We start from the raw sequence: 16,911 nt of genomic DNA on the forward strand, positions 1-16,911 counted from the left end.
AGTGCCTCTTCTGGGCTGAGGGTCTGCTCCAGAGCTGCCTGGCTCTGCCGTGCTCTGGGTCCAGACACACCGGGCAGCTGGGAGCGTTTAATGAGAGATGCTTTTGCTCCGTTTCTGGAGCTGCGGACCGAGGCTTTGGTGTCCTCATCCCTTATCAATGCAGGAGGGTTGGAGCCTAAATGAGCTGTTGCTGACTGTAGGCTGACATTGGGGACGATGCTATTCTCCCTCTGGTCATCAGATCCTCTATTTCCCACTGATATTTTGGGTCCTGCACCTGGTCGCTGAGCCCCCCGTCAGCTGGCTGCACTGCAACGGCAGAGCAGAGACCCCGCAGCATCCCTGGTCCCCCGTCACCTGCCTGCTCCCTCCTCTCCCTCCCTAGAGCATCGTCCCCGGCCAGCTCCACGTTCTCTGAAGGCTGCGGCTGCGTGTCCCCGTGCCGGGGAGCGGCGCAGCCCGGGTTCCCGCTCCCCGTGCCGCCTGCCTGTAAAATGACGGTCGTTTCCCTCGCTTCCAGGAATCTGCTCTTCCTGGAAGGTGAGTGGCTGCGTGCGCCCTGCCAGCGACGCAGACATGCACACGCAGCCTGGGCTCCAGCGCTGTTTCCAAGGAGTTGGCTGTGATAACACTCCAGGGTATCTCCAGCAAGGTAGAATAATGCGAGTTAAACGGGAGGGGCGGGGGGGGGAAGGATCCTGAAATAACTCGGTGCTGTCTCCGCTCGCCCTCTGCGCGCGGAGGAGAAGGGGTGCAGGGGGCTGTGCTGGGCAGAGGGACTGACTCTGGAGGGTGATTTATAGGTGTCTGAAATCCCCTGTGCTGGCAGGGGGAGAGGGAAGGAAAGGCCTGACCCCCACGAGATGCCTGTGGAGGCGAATATGAGCGAGGTGGGCTCAGGATGCCGCCTGTGACGTACCGAGACCCTTTGAGAGCGTCGGTCTGGCCCCACACAGCGGCTGTCGGGTTTTCGGGCTGCAGGACGTGCCCCCAGCCCGCGGAGTAACGCACAGGGCTAGCTCCCTCTCGGCAGCAGGGTGCTTTCCTCCACGGGGCTCGTTGTTCAGCCTTCTCGTTAACCTCTTCTGCCATGGCTGGCAGCGCACGTAGGCTTCGCGCAACTCAAGCCCGCTGGCAGCAGCTTGCCAGCCTCGCCGAAGTGTGGGAAGGGGAGAGGGCAGGGTCCTCGAAGTCTCTTCCACTGTGACCCCGGGAGGAAAGAAAACCTCTTTAAAATGCTGCCTGCGGGGAGTTGGGAAGGGTGAGGATGCTGCTGGGGTGTCCCAGCTTGGTCTCAGTCGAGCAGCAATTTGGAAGATGCTGTCTCACCGAGGGCAGTTGCCATAAATGATTCCCATGCTCAGCACGGCTGATGAGCTCAGTGTCCCAGGAGTCATCAGACAATGGGATGAACTGGGCTCGGGAAGCACCAAGAGGAGAGTTTCTCCAGATGCAAGTATTTAGAAATAACATTCCCAGCTGTGCTAAAAGCATTCATGGAGCTTCTGCACTTTCCATCATGGAACTCCACCGTCCCCATGCCCGCGGCATCGCCGAGGAGCGGCTGCTGCAGGCAGCTGCCCGACTCTTGGGTGCACGGTGGGGAGGGCTGGCAGGGGACTGGGGGTTTTCTGCGTGCTGGCAGCCGGCAGGTCTCTCCGGAACAGAAACCTGTTAGCCCCCGAAGGGGAAAAAATGAGTCTAGCCTGCCATGCAAATGCCTTGGGCTCGAGGTGATCTGGTAGGCAGCTGTATCGTTGAATTCGCTTTCCAGTGTGAATGGGCAAGGGCCCGTTTCCAGGGACTGCAAGGGTCTGTCCGGGGTGGGCTCGGCTTCCCAGGGACGTGAGTATCTGCTTGGGAATTGTCACTTCAGCACGGACTGTCGGGGAGGGGGACCCCAGTGCCTGGCGAAGGGATGCGCTTGCCCGAGCAGAGCGCTGGGGTCAGTCTGGCAGGTCGAGGCATGGGGGGTTTAGGTGGGGGGACTGATGCTTGTGCGTGGGGGGGTGGCCTGGCCCCCCGCCCCCCGGCTGGCACACCTTTGCGGTGCAGTCTCGGCCGGAGCTCCCGCAGAGCCCTCCGGCGTGGCATGCCGACCCCTCTCCCCTTCTTTGCGAGGCGAGCACAGCCTGCTGCTGCCGTCGGCACGACGCTGGCTCGGGGCTGTTGCAGCTGGAGGACTGTGGTCCAGAAAGCACTGAGCTCCCGTCTAATACTGTGCTGGTGTGCGTGGCAGACGTTGGGGGTAAAGCCGTGTCCTCCAGCCCCACAAAGGGCCCGTCAGCAGCCCCTTTCCAAGGCAGAGGTGCTGGGAAGAGGGCTTGGTGGGGAGAAGCCGGTGGGAGCCCACAAGCCGTGCTTCGGGCATCACTCACTTGTGTTTCCCTCCTCCCAAAGGTAGTGGGGATTCCTCTCTGGAGAAGGAGTTCAGCTCAGCGATTGTGGGACCCACGGTGAGCACACCCAACAGCCAGCACTCCTCCCCGAGCCGCTCTCTCAGTGGTGAGTACACCGTCTTAACTGAAAAAAGCCATGCCAAGGTCTGCCTGTTTTGTCCCCAAACCCTGCAATCTCTCAGGCGTGACATAAATTTTGACCTCCTGCTGTGACAAATTTCTTTCTGAGTCTGACTCTTTGTTTTCCAACCGAAGAGGATAAAACTCTGCTTTGGTCTCCACGCAGAGCAGCTGCCCGGTTAGTGATCCTGGGCACTGACTGTTCCTGAGCCCGGAGTTTTTCGAATTGGCGATGCCGAGGAGTCGGGGGTCTTTCCTTGTGGTTGTGAATTTCACCTTGACTTTCAAGCAGCTGCATGTTCCAGGCTGTTAATGATCACAGCTCTGGAGGGGCCGCAGAGCCACTGGTTGTTTTGGAATAAGTTATTTTTTATATCTATCTAGATGGCTGTGTGGAAAATGAGAAGCTGCTCTGTTTCCTCTTGTGTAGTAGCTGGGGCAGGTTGGAGTCTGCGGCACGCACAGCAGTTCACGTAGCAGCAGAACTCTGCCTCTACGTGAACGAGTCTGTTGGGAAGTTATTTGTGTAGCTGCGGGAGATTCGGAGAGCCCCTGGGCACGTTCGACTACGCCGGGACTGCCACGGGGTGATGAAACACACCGCCAGCTCCCAGCCTTCGCCAACCCCGGCCAGTCTGTGCCGTTTTGTTCAGGCACCGGCTTTGCCAGCTCCCCCCACAAGAAATGAGCGGGAGAGGGGGGAGGCAGCGTGCTCCTTGGGAAGCTCCTCTTCTGCCGGCCCTTGCCACCTCGCCGTGGCACTGCAGGGCAGAGCGGGTGCGTGCCCTCTGAGGTCTTGCCCGGCCGTGCCTCTGCCTCCATGCGCTCTCGCCTGGCAGAGTGCCGTCGGCCGAGCTGGTGGCTGGCACCCGACAGGGAACTAATCTAGAAACGGGACTGCTGTGAGGAATCTCCTGTGCACAACACAAAACTTGCCATCTCCCTCCCTGTCTACTGATGGAATTCTTTGCTTTTTATTTAAAATGAACAAAACTGCTTTTCGGGTTATATTTGAGAACCTCCCCCATAAAACAGGTCCGATTTCAGAGTTGTTGCAGTCTGTCCCTCGTCCTGGCATGCCGTCCGCTCCCGTTGCTCGCTGCGATGAGAAATGCGACATTTCCCTTGTGCGCTGAGGAATGGCACGGCCCTGCATGAGCTCGGTACGGCTGGTACAGCCTTAACTTGCAGAGACACTATTTACATCGCAGCCTTCTCAGGGCAGCAGTCAAGTTTCCGTGGGCCATACATGCCGCTAAGTCGTGCTGACGCATGAAAAGAAGGAGCGCTGAGACAAGATAAGTTGGCAAGTCCTGCTCTGAATTGCGCTTTCGGTATTCAAGAGCCGACAGTTGGGCCATCTCTACCAGATTGACTCAACCGACACCGAAACGACCGGCGCTGCTCTGATCTTCCCTCTCTCCGGCTTCCAGCGTGCAGTTGCGTATCGCTTTTCTGTAGCAGAGAAACTCCCCTGTAATTTATCCGCGTGGGGTTCCAGCAGTCAGGTCCTTGGGACACCCCTGGTTAGGTCCTGGTGTTTGAAGGTTGCTCTTTTGTAACCAGGATGAAATAAACCCAAAACGTTAAGTTTTCAGGAGGGGTAATGTTATGAATTAGCTCTGTTGCCATTTTTTCCTTTTATTGCTTGCTATTTATTTTACGTTTGCCCTATAAAAACGCTTAGAAGCTCTGCGAAGAAATGAAATCTTGCCTTTTTCGCAGCGGACAGTTCTGAGAGGTAACACGGCCTTTTCGCTTGATCAGAAGCAAAAGGAGTTGAGCACGTGGATTGACTGAAAGGACAATAACGATCCCTTCCCCTTTAACAGCAGGATGCTAGTGATGGTATTGCCTCTGATCTGACTTGACTTCACAGCTGGTTCATCCAGCAAGCATCGTGCCCCAGAGCGGCAAGAATATTATATAACCTGTTCTGCCAGCAGAGACTTCTCTCCAGTGCGACTGGACTCTGCATTGGTTCTGAAAGGAGAATTACAGAACAATAGCTGGCCTCCCTTCTATGCCCAGGAAAAAAATAAGTCCCCAAGGGAATGGGAGGGAAAAAAAAAACACAACCAGAAAATCAAAGTGCAGCAAACGTCAACTCATCCAGGCAGCTCCCGCCACCGAGAGAGGAGCTTTTCACTTCGCGTTTGTGCACGGAGGCGTCTGTTTGCGCTGGGTCTCCTGGACGCTCCCAGGGGAGCGTGGTGGCACCAGCCAACACATAAATAAAGTTCTGCTCCCCCCGCAAGAATGCTTCAGCTGCAGAGTCTCCTCCCGGTCTGCAGCCAGCGGTGGCTTTGGCCAGTGGCTCAGCAGACGCTCTGAAAGTGCCTCCGATTGCCAAGGCCGGGTGTATGCACAGTTCACGTTGCCTGGAGCCTCTCTGGGAAGGCAGCATTGTCTGCCGCGAGGATCCAGGAAGGGAAGGAGGGGAGCGAGAGCCAGAATTCCTGCGCTCTTCACCCGGCAATAAACCTCACGCAGTCTCGGATGAATCACTTCCATGCTGCTGCCCCTCGTTAATCCCCACTTGCAAAGCTGTACCTAGCTTTGGGGGAGAGCCAGAGCCCTCCTGCCTGCCGTGTCGAAGGCGGTGCAGAAGAGGAGCTTTCCTCTCCGAGCGCGTGGCCTGGCTTCTCGGGGGCCACGTGTCCGCCGTTCCCGGGGGAGCGGGAGGCGTGGGTCTCCCCAGGACTGGGACCATCTTGCTGCCGCCATCTCCGCTCTCCGGTGTTCGCGTGTCCTCCTTGCCCGGTAAGCGACCCAAAGCCTTCCTGCTCGCCCGCTGGGACGGATCCTCCCTGCCTCAGCTGATGTGAGAGTTTTTCAGACCCCCCCAGGTTTTAAAGGTCAAACCCTCCGGATGGTTTGGTACCCGGGACGTTACCAGGGTTTTCTCCAATCCCCTCGGCTGGTCCGCTGTGTCCGTCGGCGTGCCACAGGCGTCCCCGGACCGTGGGTGAGCATTCACGCTCTCACAAAGAGCTGAACGAGCCCCAGGGGTCGAGTCAGCACCAGATCTGGAAGCTGCTGGGATTTCTGTGTGGTTGCGCTCAGTCTGCTCCGTTCTCACGCCTGTCTCCACAAGGCAGCTTGGACTCTGCAATCTCCTACCCTCCGGGCAGCAGCAGAGTCTCCTTTGTGTATATAAAGTTCAGTTTCCTCCAGCCCCCACAGTTCTCCTCTTAAGGGATTGGGAAGAGCCTCCTGCTTTAAATGGAGGAAATAAGAATCTGATATTTAAAGGGATTCTGTAAATGTTTTGTTTAAGCCCGTGGGCTCGGTGCATGGCCATGTGGGTGACCTGGATTCGACTTTACTCCATCGTCATCTTCCTCCGGCCTGCCAGGACCAGTGCTACAGGAGCAGGTAGCGGGTGCAATCGGCCGAGGAGTGGCTGTCCCCAGCCGGAGAGCGCTGGGAAGCCTCCCCAGGGGATTCCCTCTCGCTCCTGGCTGCTGGTTTAAAGTGGGAGGAAACTTTCCGATTTGATCATTTAAAGACTGGCTCTCCAAACAGGCGACTCTTCACCGAGGGTGTCCCGGCGGCAGCTCTCCCTCGAGCAGAGGGTACAGCTGGCGTTGTGAGGTGGGGCGACCGCTCAGACGCTTGGCCGAGGGAGGAAGCGCGCAGGATCTGGGTGGACAAGTTCATTGGGAGGTAGCGGAGGGAGGAGAGGGAGAGGTTTTCCCCCATCCTTCCCTCTCCCGGTCCCTGCAGGGCTGCAGCTTGCTGGCATTGGAGGGAGCAGAGCGGTCGCCATCGTCTCGGGGAGTGTTTGATTTGTGGCATTCCACAGATCATTAGAGCAGCCGGGAATGTAGGTCAGGGCTGGCGCATCCCCTCGCCAGCCTCCGCTCCTGATGCTGCAGGAGGAAGGAAAGGTAGCGGCGGGGAGGGAAACCCAGGGGCTTTGCTGCGGCGCAGCGCCCACCCCGCAGCAGGGAGACCCACCTGCTGCCCTGGCCCTGCATCCCTCCGTCGTCTGGCTTTGGTGGGCTTCTTGAGCACAGTTCCTCCGGCTCCTGCCCTCTCTCTGCTCTTGTCTGGACCAGAAACGCGGCAGGGTGGCTGCTCCCGGCAGTCGCCAGCCCGAAGCTGTGGGACCTTTCCCTGGTCCCTGGCATCGCTCACGTCCACTTCCCTAATTTCGCACAAGCTTTCTCAGGGTTTTCGGTGCCCAAACGTCACCCCACAGGTGTCTGCGTGTTCGTCCCCTCCCTGCATTTGCCATGATCCCTGCAGCCTCTCCGGCAGCTGAGGGAAGGGGAAGAGGCAGAGCTGCCTGCAGGGAGCCCGGCCGAGCCGGGGCAGCCAGGGCTGCCGGCGAGGCAGTGGTCAGCGTGCCTGGGGCAGGGGCGGCGGTTTTCAGGCAGCGCTGTCCTGTTCGGTTTCTTTTTTCTGCCTTTCGATAGTTGATGAATCACAGGTCCTGTAGCAAAAAGGAAAACTTACGGCGAAGCAACGGCTTCTTTAGTGAGCCGAGATTTACTGGCTATCCAAGAGACTCGTGTTAGGCTCTCTGTGCCGGTGGATTTTGAGCCTTTACTGATTCAGAGAGTCAAAATTTGGTGTCTTTGCTTCCTCTGCAGTACTTTAAAAGCACGAGTGGTTTTTCTTTCCCCCTCTGCCTTTGAATCCAAGGAACTAAATGTCTTTTTCTTCAGTCAGTCACCTTACGAGGCGGGATGCAGAGCAGTAATCTTCGGGGTGTGCAAACAAGCCGTCCAGCCAATAACCTCGTGTGATCCGTGTTTGATGTCTGTTCTTGAGTAGTCAACAAAATAAGAAGATGCACATTTATCGCAAACGAATCACTTAACGCATCACAGTATTTCTTTTAGGAGTAAGTCTTGCCTAAGCTGTGCTCCCAACTTCTTTAAGTTAAGAGTTTTTTCCTCCGCTGACTGTTTTATCCCTTCTGCCTCCTCGTAGCAAACTCTATCAAGGTGGAGATGTACAGCGATGAGGAAGCCAGCCGGCTGCTGTCACAGGATGACCGGATGCTCGAGAAGGAGGACAGTGTGATCGTGGAGGATTCGCTCTCGGAGCCCCTGGGCTACTGCGACGGGACGGGCCAGGAGCCGCACTCCCCCGGGGGCATTCGGCTGCCCAACGGCAAGCTGAAATGCGACATTTGCGGGATGGTGTGCATCGGCCCCAACGTGCTGATGGTGCACAAGCGCAGCCACACGGGTGAGAGGCAGCCCCGAGGCCGGCGTTGCTGCCGGGGCAGGGGCAGGATGGGCTGGAGGGAGGCAAATTTCTGAAGCCGGGTGGCAAGCGTGTGTTGGCTGGTGGGCACAGATGCTGCGGGAGATGGCTGTCAGTTCCAAGACGCTGACCCCGGTGATGGTGGCCGGAAGATGCTAGTGAGGAAAGGTCCAGGGAAGTGCGTGTAGCTGGTCTTTCCTCGTCACTGTCCAACCTCCAGCAGCAGGTCTCTCACTCCCCAGGTTGCAGGTCACATCCAGAGCACTACATTCGGTAGTTAACGTAGGGCTTTCCCTCTCAAACATGTTCAGCACTGCTGAACCTGTGAATGCTTCTGGTCTCTGGGGCCGTTGATTGGAGAGCTGCTCCTCTGCAGACTTGGAAAATGCTCTCAATTGGGAGTTTCATCCACTGCTCCGGTATTGCAGGAGAAAGGCCATTCCACTGCAACCAGTGCGGAGCCTCCTTCACCCAGAAGGGAAACCTCCTGCGTCACATCAAACTGCACTCTGGTGAGAAGCCCTTCAAATGTCCCTTCTGCAACTACGCCTGCCGCAGGAGGGATGCGCTCACCGGCCACCTGCGAACACACTCCGGTGGGTAGCGCTGGCCGGCCGGACACGGGATGGGAAGGGAGGAGGAGGCAGGGAGGGAACAGACGGTGATGGTACAAAACCAGGGATTTGAGCTCAGCTTCCAAAAGCGCCAGCCTCGAGCTCTGAGCCGACAGCAGCCAAACTTGGTCTCGTATCAGCTCCCGGCTTGCTGCGGTCGCTGCGCTGCTGTCATGGTGTAGAGCCGACCTGCCGAGGGCAGAGCATGTGCCTGGGGAAGATTGTGTCGGTGTCTGGTTAATGGTCTGGGAACTTGACTGACCCGAGGGGCGCCTGCGGGGCTTCGTGCCACTGTGTTCCAGTCGTTCCTGGGGGTTATTGCATCTCTTTCTTACAAAGATAAATGTTTAATAGATTTTATTGAGTCAAGATAGGTCCCACCCTTGGGTGTGCCCTGCCCCAGTGAAAATGAGCGCTGAGGGGTTTTGTTTGTGTGTTGTTTTGACATTGTCCTTTTCAAATATAACATTTGAGATGTGGTTTTCACCCTCCGGTTCCGTGATGTAACAGCTGGCGGGGGCCAGGGGTGGGAGTGAAGCACGCCAGCCGGCCCCCTGGTTTGTGATCGTTTTCCCTTGATTTGCGTACCAGCGTGTTTCTGCGGTGCTGCCGGGGCTTTTAAAGTTCACGCAGGTGGCTTTGAACACCTGTGACTCTAACCTTTTGAGTGCTGCGTGGAAATGACTGTCGTGCGCTTCCTCGAAGGAAGAAACCTGTCCCCCTGTTCTCATCACAGCCTTGCCCAGGAGCCCAGAAACCTGCTCCCCTTTTGCAGCCTGGCCCAAGAGCCCCAATTTTCTTTAGGTTTCTGCCCTGTGCCTTTCTCAGTGGGAGGGTGTGATGCTCTGGGTTTAAGCTCCCATCTTGCTGTGGATGAATCTTCCCACTTTGCTCTTTCTTTTGGGAGTTTGCCATCTGCCCCCCCCCCCCCTGCATACGCATCTGAGACTTTCTGGGAGATGCCGGAGGGGAATCTGGGCGGTTTGACCCCCAGAGCAAGGTGTCAAGCCTGGATCGGGGCTGTTGGTTCTCGCCTGGCGCCTACGTGGAAGGAGGTTTGGGGGTTTGCAGAAGCTTCCCATCCATTATATTTTGTCTCTGGACATCCCCGCTGCCAAGGGACAAAGCTGCTTCTCAGTGTAAAACTTTTTTGGTGTCTTGTCTGGTTCTCCAGCCTGGCCAGAATATGGCACCGGGTGGCATTTCTGATACCGAGGTGATCGGGAAAGAGTCTGTTTCACCCCAGGGGAAGAGGTGAGGTTAGCAGCCTCGGGCTTTGCCAGGTAACGGGGAGAAATGCCAAAGAAATCCTTTCCCCACATTCTTTCCTTATCGCCAAGGGGGGAAAAAAAAGTAAGAAGGCAGTAGTTGGAGGCGAAAACCCTCATGTCATTAACTCTAGAGAGCAAAGAGCATGTGAGTCTCCTCCCGCCCCTCTCGTAGGGTGAGGAAAGCCAGGCTCCGGTGACAGCCTGGCTCCCCGCGAAGCGCCGAATCGCTGCAGCACCGAGTTGCTGCAGCGGCTGCTCGGACCAGCTGAGCCGTGGCCGCTCCGCCTCGAGGCCTTCAGCTCTCCCGACGAGTCCTTCAGTCTGGAGTGATCAGCATCATCCGTCTTCCACCCCTCCGCCCCCAGCTGCTCCGAGCAGCAGCAGCCCGGCCGGCACCAAGCCGCACTCCATCTTGGGCAGCGCTGCATCGGCTCGGGGAGGAGTTAGGAGCAGAGGGCTTTGGCATCCATCCACCGCAAGCTCGCCTTGCCGGCGGCTCTACCCTGCACCCTTCCAGGGTGCCACTGACAAGCCCCTGCCCAGGGACCTTCAGCGCGCAGGTTTTTGGCAAGGGATGGGTGCTCTGAAGCTGGACGGCTCCTGGGTTTTTGAAAAAAAATCTTTTGGTGTGTCTGGAGCAGAGTCCCGTTAGGAAGGTCTCCCTTCTTCTCTTTGTTTGAACCCTCCCCGTCCCCTCCGTGTTGGGGTGTGGGGTTTTTGGGGCATTAGGTGGCTGAGCCCCGTTCCGGGAACCCCGACTCACTGGCAGCCCAGAGGTTCGTGCAGGCAGATGTGCAGACCCGAACCGAGGGGTACGTGCTGCAGCAGCAGCTCCTGTGGCTGGTGAGACCCTGCTCCGAGCCTGCCTCGTGCTGACGGGGGCTTTCTCCTAATTAATGTGCTTCAGGGGACCCCGAACCGTCCAGACCCAGGGGTGCGGGGTCGTTGCTGGGCTCCTTGGTCGTGTCTCCTCTTGTGGGTCGAGATCCCCCTCTCGGGCTGTGCCTGTCCACCGCGTTTCCCCTCGCTGAGCCTCCAGAGGTGGGTCCTTGGCAGAGCTGTGCCGACGTCTCCTCGCTCTCAGGCACGGAAAGGGTCGCCTTGAGTCCTTCAATCAAGAGACACAGAAATGGGACAAGCCTTCACAACATATCAAACCAAAATTAGTCTTTATGGGAGCTAATTACTAAGAAAACCTTTGTTTAATGTGGATTTCACAGGCAAAAGTCTGGTGGTTACCCTGCCTGGTGGAAGGCAGTGGGGCTTGGCTTTCCCTCCCTCTGCCTTAACTAGAGGCATGTGCGTTTCATGCCGTCCCCGTGAGGGACACCGAGCTTTCATCTCGGAAGATGTGCTGTCCAAAAAAGTGAGGTATTAAAATCCAGATCAAACACGCTGCGTTGCTCTGAAATAGATCAGAAGCTGCAGCCCACACCCGGGGCAGCTGAGACGAGCCGCCGGTCCCCCGAGACCTCCCTCCCTTTTAGTCCTCGCTGCTTCGCAGCCCAGTAAATAAACGAACCTGGAGCTTGTCTTCGGAGGGAGCCTGTCTGTTTGTTGTGCTTGGTCAGAAGAAACTTCTGGTGGGGCCCAGCGGCGAGGAGAGCGTCCCCCTTGCTCACGCTTTGGGTATTACATGGGTGAAGAACTTCAGGCCTCGTTGCCCGCTGGAAGCCTCTCGCTCGCGTTAGGTGACAGACGGATTGAGTCCATCCGAGACACGAGCGTGTGTTGGTGGGTAAATGATGACGTTTTCAAAGAACAGACTAAGGAGTAAAAGGGAAAGCGGCTGATCGCAAGGCAAAGCCCGGCTCAGGACGGACCCTCCCTCCTTGTCCTGCAGCCGTCGTAAAACTCGGTCCTTGAGCCGTAGCCGACCCTCTGTGAGGGGAAGCCCGGCGCAGACTTGGCAAACCACGGTGGCAGGGCATGGCTGCGGCGTGGGCAGAGCCCCGGAGGAGACTCAGCGCTGGGAGCGAGACCTTTGTTGCTGAGGTGTGTCTCCCTGCGCCGCAAGCAGCTGCCTGTGTCCAGAGCCCCGAAACACAGGCTGAGGCAGGGAAGGGGAAGGCTGGATCCTGAGGAAATAACTTCAGGGTATCCATGCGGAGCTTCCTGGCTTGGAAAACCAGCCCCGATCCCAACGCAGCCGTCAGAGGAGCTTTGTGAAGCACAAATGCATGCAGGGTTTGGGTGGTTGTTTTGTGTAGGACTAACAAAACAACCGAGCCACTTGGGGAACTCTTAACGTTAAAAGCTGAGCGAGTGATGGAGATTAATGAGATGTAATGGAATTTGGAGTCAAGGCGCTCTCATCTAAATTGCTAGATTTGAGGAGTAAATTCCTAACGCACATTTTTGTGTTCATACTCAGAGGCTAGTGGCATCCTTGCCTCCCTTGGGACTGGAGTAAACCAATATTCAGCTGCTCTGCGACAATGCTGCTGCCTGCAAAGGGCTGGGAGGAGAGATATGCACTTGCCATCGGCTTCTCCGGATTGATTTCTAACCCGGAGGTTCAGTGGTGAAATCCATGGTGGCTCCTGGACTTCCAGATCTGCCTGCGGCTTGGCTGAGCTGCTGGGCAGGGGTACGGTGCATGTGGACACAGCCGCGCTCCTTGTTGACCGCTGCTGTTTGGGGCTGCCGTGGTGGCGTCTGGGCAGGATCCGGTACACGCTGTCGCAAGAGGAGGTGCTGGCCCCGCGTCCCAGCCGCAGTGTAAAGCACTTCACATGAATCCAGGCGTCAGAGCTGGGGCGGGGGGTAAATGTGAATTCACCTACAGCCTGAAAATGTGTTGGTTTTTTTTAAAAGCAGTTAAAGGTTAAACCACAAGCTGCAAAAAACCCCCAAACAACCCCTTAAATCTGACAGGAACAGAAAGAGCCTGGTCCAGGCGGCTCTCGGCAGGCAGCGCGCTCCTCCCCGAGCCTCAAGCCGGACGGGGCGAGTGTGACGCAGGTGGCGGCCGTGGGGCTGGCTGACGCCCCTGCCAGCGCGCCCTGGGCGGAGGGTGATGGGCTCCAGCTTCCAGCAAAAGCGGCCGATTTCGGGGCATTGCCCCGCTGCTAAAAGCAGCCTCCCCGCCCCGTGGGGCAGTGCCGGAGGGGAAGGGCACGGCGGCTCTTGGGCTTGTCTCGGACCCTGCGGTCCGTGGCTCTTGCCTGGTGGACCGCGCCCCCCTGCCCAGCGTGGTGTGGCTCTGTGGTTTGGTGTCCTGCGTGTTTCGGGAGGCGAGCTCCTGGGAGAGAGTGATGGCCGGGGGGACGGGAGCGCGGGGGGCTGCGCCCCATCCTGGTTGAGTGCCCAGGGGGTGTGCAGGGGGCTGGAGAGCCCACCCCCCCTCTGGCCCGGCTTCCCTGCACTTGCCTTTTTCGCCCATTAGCATCTTCTTGCCTAACGAGCTGCCTCCCCCAAAAGGCATCTGAGTGTGATCAGCCTGCGGCAGCAGGTCCCTTGGAGCCTGGATCCCTTTATCCCCCCCCAGACTATTTAATGGGGTGGGGACCGCCTTGCGCTTTCCCCGTGCCCGAAGGATGTCGGCTGCTCTGCTGCCCGGGTACTGCTGCGATTGCACCTAATTAGCAATCACCCAGCGAGCGGCACAAAACCCCTGTGTCAGCATTTGCGTTTCCCCATCCCCTGCGCAGACAGCAGCCTTGCGGTGCGATGGAACCTGCGACGGCGTTCAGAGATACCATCTCCCCTGGGGAGGGGTCATGATTTTTCACTGTATGTAGTCTGCTGGTTAAAACGCGCAGATAACGACATGGTGTGCGCAGCCCACCGCGAGGAGCACTGCTGGCCCCGCGGCACGCGGCGGCCGCTCTCCTTTGTCTGGCGGTCGCCAGCCAGCAAGACTGAACGCCGACCTTGGGTGGCTTCGGTGATTTTCAGTCAGAAGTGAGAAAATTGGGAGAGATGAGAATAAAAATGTTTCTGGTGAGTGTCTTAACACACATGCCCACTGAGATCCGTGATCACATTCCGCACAGCAACCGCGTGCTGGCCAAGCCACTGAGCACTTTGTGGCGAGTGGAAGGTGAAGAAATGCTTAAAAGTGTTAAAAAAGTGTGGGGGGGTCCAGCTGCCCTCCTTAAACAGTGCCTTTGCTATCGGGGCTTCCAGCACGAGGGTTTACCTGGAGGTGTGTAACGTGGCCAGGCAGCTCCTAGAAACCCGTATCGCTGGTGTCTGGAGCGTAGGTAAAAGCCAAGTCAGAGGCGTTTTGGTTTAGGTGTTTGGCCAAGTTATGATTTATTTTCGTAGCTCCCCATCTATCAAAATCCAGGGGCATCCAGCCCGTCTCCTGCAGCTCTCTGGCAGGGAGCGGCGTTTGAGGAGGCAAATTGTCGAGCTGCCGGGGTGCGTGCGGTAGCTGTGTTTGGGGCAGACGGTGGTCAGGAGGAAGGCTGAGGCAGAAGCTGAGAACTGCAGGTTGTGGCTCTCGCTCCCAGCTCTGGAAACCTGTTGCTCGAGACGTGCCGGACAAGTCCTTTCTCTGCGGCACGGCTAGATGGTGCGGCGGGCTGACGGCGAGGGTCGCTGCCCCACCGTGATGCTCCCTGTCGACCGATTCCTCATGCTTTTCTCTCCCGTCGACGCACGTCCAGCCCTTTCCCGGGCTTTTCAGTGAGGGCACTTTGTCTGTTCTTACGGCCAGGCTCTGGTTTGCCTGTTTTGCAGTCTCCTCCCCCACTGTCGGCAAGCCCTACAAGTGCAACTACTGCGGCCGGAGCTACAAGCAGCAGAGCACGCTGGAGGAGCACAAGGAGCGGTGCCACAACTACCTGCAGAGTCTGAACACTGAACCGCAGTCGCTGGCCAGCCAGCAAGGTCAGTGCCCTGAGGCAACCGGGCTGGGGGGGGCCGGAGCCCCGCTGCCTCCACGGCTCCGGGGATGCGACGAGGGGTCCCGGCAGGGTGGGAAACGGGGGCGCGGGTTCGCTTTCCAGCCCCATCTCTGGCTGATGGGGTTGAGCTTCGGGGACATCCCTCCCGTTAGAAAAGGGGGGTGCTGCTTGGGGGAGAGGTGAGCCCCAGAGCTCTCCATACCCCAGCGATCGTGGGATGAAAGGTGCTATGCGTGTGCGTTGATTAATGCCGCAAACCTCTGCAAGTGCAAAGTGTTACCTCCCCGGTTCCTCCCCTTGCCGCCAGCCGAATTTCAAAGCCCCCTGAGTCGAAACACACCCTTGTCCCGTATTTCTAGTGCGAGAACTACCGAGAGCATTTTCTATAAGTAACAGAACACAACTACGACACTGCGATGTAGGGGATTTACCCCTGCGGGCAGGTGTCTGAAACGGGCACCGCGTGGCTTGGAAGCACCTTCCGGCTCCTCCTCGGAGCCTGCACACAGACCCCCCAGTCTTTGCCGCGACAGCAAAGAACCAAAGCCGGAGCCATCCTGGCTCCTCACCCCTTCTGGAGCCGGACCTGGTTCCGCTAGAGCCACCGGTGCTTACGGCGAGGTTCACCGGTTAAGGCTGCCCAGACACTTTGGCTGGATGATCCGTAACCTGTGGGGCAGGGGAATGGCGGAGCTGCCCTCGCCAGCAGCGACGCAGGGCAGGTCTCTCCAGGACGGGGTTGAGAGCCGGCAAGAAAAGCGAGGGCACTTCGATCCGTTGAAGCCGGCTCCTCTTCCCCAAAGTGGCAGGAGCGGGCCCAGCTCGATGAAGAAGGGAGGCGGACCGGCTGCCGGCGCTCCCCTGCGACCGATTCACCGACGGGGTAAGCTCTGGGCCTGGAGCAGGCAGCCCGGGAGCCTTTCCGTAGGTCCGTCCCAGCTAGCAGAGGGCAGGAGCGGCGTGCCTCGAGCGCTGGCTGCGGAGTCTCCGGCCTGGGTCGCAGCGTGCCCGTCCCGCTCGCCCCGTCCCGCGGTTGCCGGCTGAACCGGGTTTCCCTTGTCTTGCCAGGTGACGAGATGCGAGACCTGGAGATAGTGCCGGACTCTCTGCTTCACCCCTCGTCCGATCGGCCGACGTTTATTGACCGGCTGGCGAACAGCCTCACCAAACGGAAACGATCGACACCTCAGAAATTCGTGGGTAAGGGGATTTTCCCCCCCGCCTCGCTTCCCGGGCAGACAGGAGAGAGGAGGGAGAGGGGGAGCCCCTGGTCGCTGGAGAGGGGCTCGGGCGTCCGGCCAGGACCCCCCCGGGAGCTGAGACTCTGCACTTGGGCATGCGGCTGGCGTTCGCATAGCGCCTTTCATCCCCGCGATCCTGGGACGGGGCAGGTCTCGCGCGCGGTGCTGGGCAGGGAGAGGGCTTGGGAGGGGGGGCGCGGGGGTGCACCCCAAAAGCAAGCCTGCCCGTTCTGACGCCGCTCTCCTTGCCGGCAGGGGAGAAGCAGATGCGATTCACCCTCTCGGACCTCCCCTTCGACATGAACTCCGGCTTCGAGAAGGACGTGGAGATGGTCTCGGCCCACCACCCCCTCGACCCCTCCTACGGCAGCTCCCTGTCCCTGATGGGGGGGGAGCATCTTCGCCCCCTCCGGCTCCCCCCCACAAACTGCATCTCGGAAGTGACCCCCGTCATCAGCTCCGTCTACACCCAGATCCAGCCTCTGCCGGGCCGGCTGGAGATGCCGGGGAGCCGGGAAGCCGCCGAGGGGCACGAGGACGTGCCGGACGGGGTGCAGGTGGTGTACCGGGGCCGGGAGCAGGGCGTGTCGCCCACCAACGGCTGCCAGGACTCGACGGACACGGAGAGCAACCACGAAGAGCGGAGCTCGCAGCTGCCGGCGGGGAACTGCGCCAGCAGCCGCCAGAGCCCAGCCTACGCCAAAGAGGACCCCAAGCTGCCGGAGGGACCCCCGGCCGCCCGCTCCACGCCCAGCTCCGCCAAAGAAGCCCTGCGGGTGGTCAACGAGGACGGGGAGCAGATCAGGGCCTTCAAGTGCGAGCACTGCCGCATCCTTTTCCTGGACCACGTCATGTTCACCATCCACATGGGCTGCCACGGCTTCAGAGACCCTTTCGAATGCAACATCTGTGGCTACCACAGCCAGGACCGGTACGAGTTCTCCTCCCACATAGTGCGGGGCGAGCATAAAGTCGGCTAAACCCCCCCCTCCCTCTCTCCCCGTCCCCCCCCAGCCCGCCCTCGACTCTTCCTCTGTCTCTAGCTCAGCCCCTCCACCCTTAGGGCATGGAACTGTTGGTTTTTCTTTTATACTCCTTTGCACTGACTTTGGCTACAAAAATATTTAAAAAAAAATCAATAACTAAAAAAAAAAAAAACCAACCCCGACGAGGGGGAGCTCTTAACA

General features: G+C 58.6%; 1 protein-coding gene across 4 annotated transcripts in view; it reads left to right on the forward strand.

The window, feature by feature from the left end:
* The window catches only part of IKZF4 (IKAROS family zinc finger 4), a 28,793-nt gene extending 12,089 nt beyond the window's left edge, over window positions 1-16,704 (forward strand). The window contains exons 1-7 of one of the 4 annotated variants that reach the window (XM_059832702.1): window positions 495-540; window positions 2,401-2,505; window positions 7,464-7,724; window positions 8,171-8,338; window positions 14,317-14,466; window positions 15,552-15,683; window positions 15,980-16,704. In XM_059832702.1, the coding sequence (XP_059688685.1) occupies window positions 495-540; window positions 2,401-2,505; window positions 7,464-7,724; window positions 8,171-8,338; window positions 14,317-14,466; window positions 15,552-15,683; window positions 15,980-16,704 (1,587 nt within the window). Of the gene's footprint in view, window positions 1-494; window positions 541-2,400; window positions 2,506-2,917; window positions 2,934-7,463; window positions 7,725-8,170; window positions 8,339-14,316; window positions 14,467-15,551; window positions 15,684-15,979 lie in introns of those variants that run through there. The other 3 variants (XM_059832703.1, XM_059832704.1, XM_059832706.1) reach the window with 3 other exon arrangements.
* The last annotated feature ends 207 nt before the right edge of the window (window positions 16,705-16,911 follow it).

The sequence above is a fragment of the Gavia stellata genome, chromosome 36, assembly GCF_030936135.1.
Source record: "Gavia stellata isolate bGavSte3 chromosome 36, bGavSte3.hap2, whole genome shotgun sequence".
Classification (NCBI taxonomy): Eukaryota; Metazoa; Chordata; class Aves; order Gaviiformes; family Gaviidae; genus Gavia; species Gavia stellata.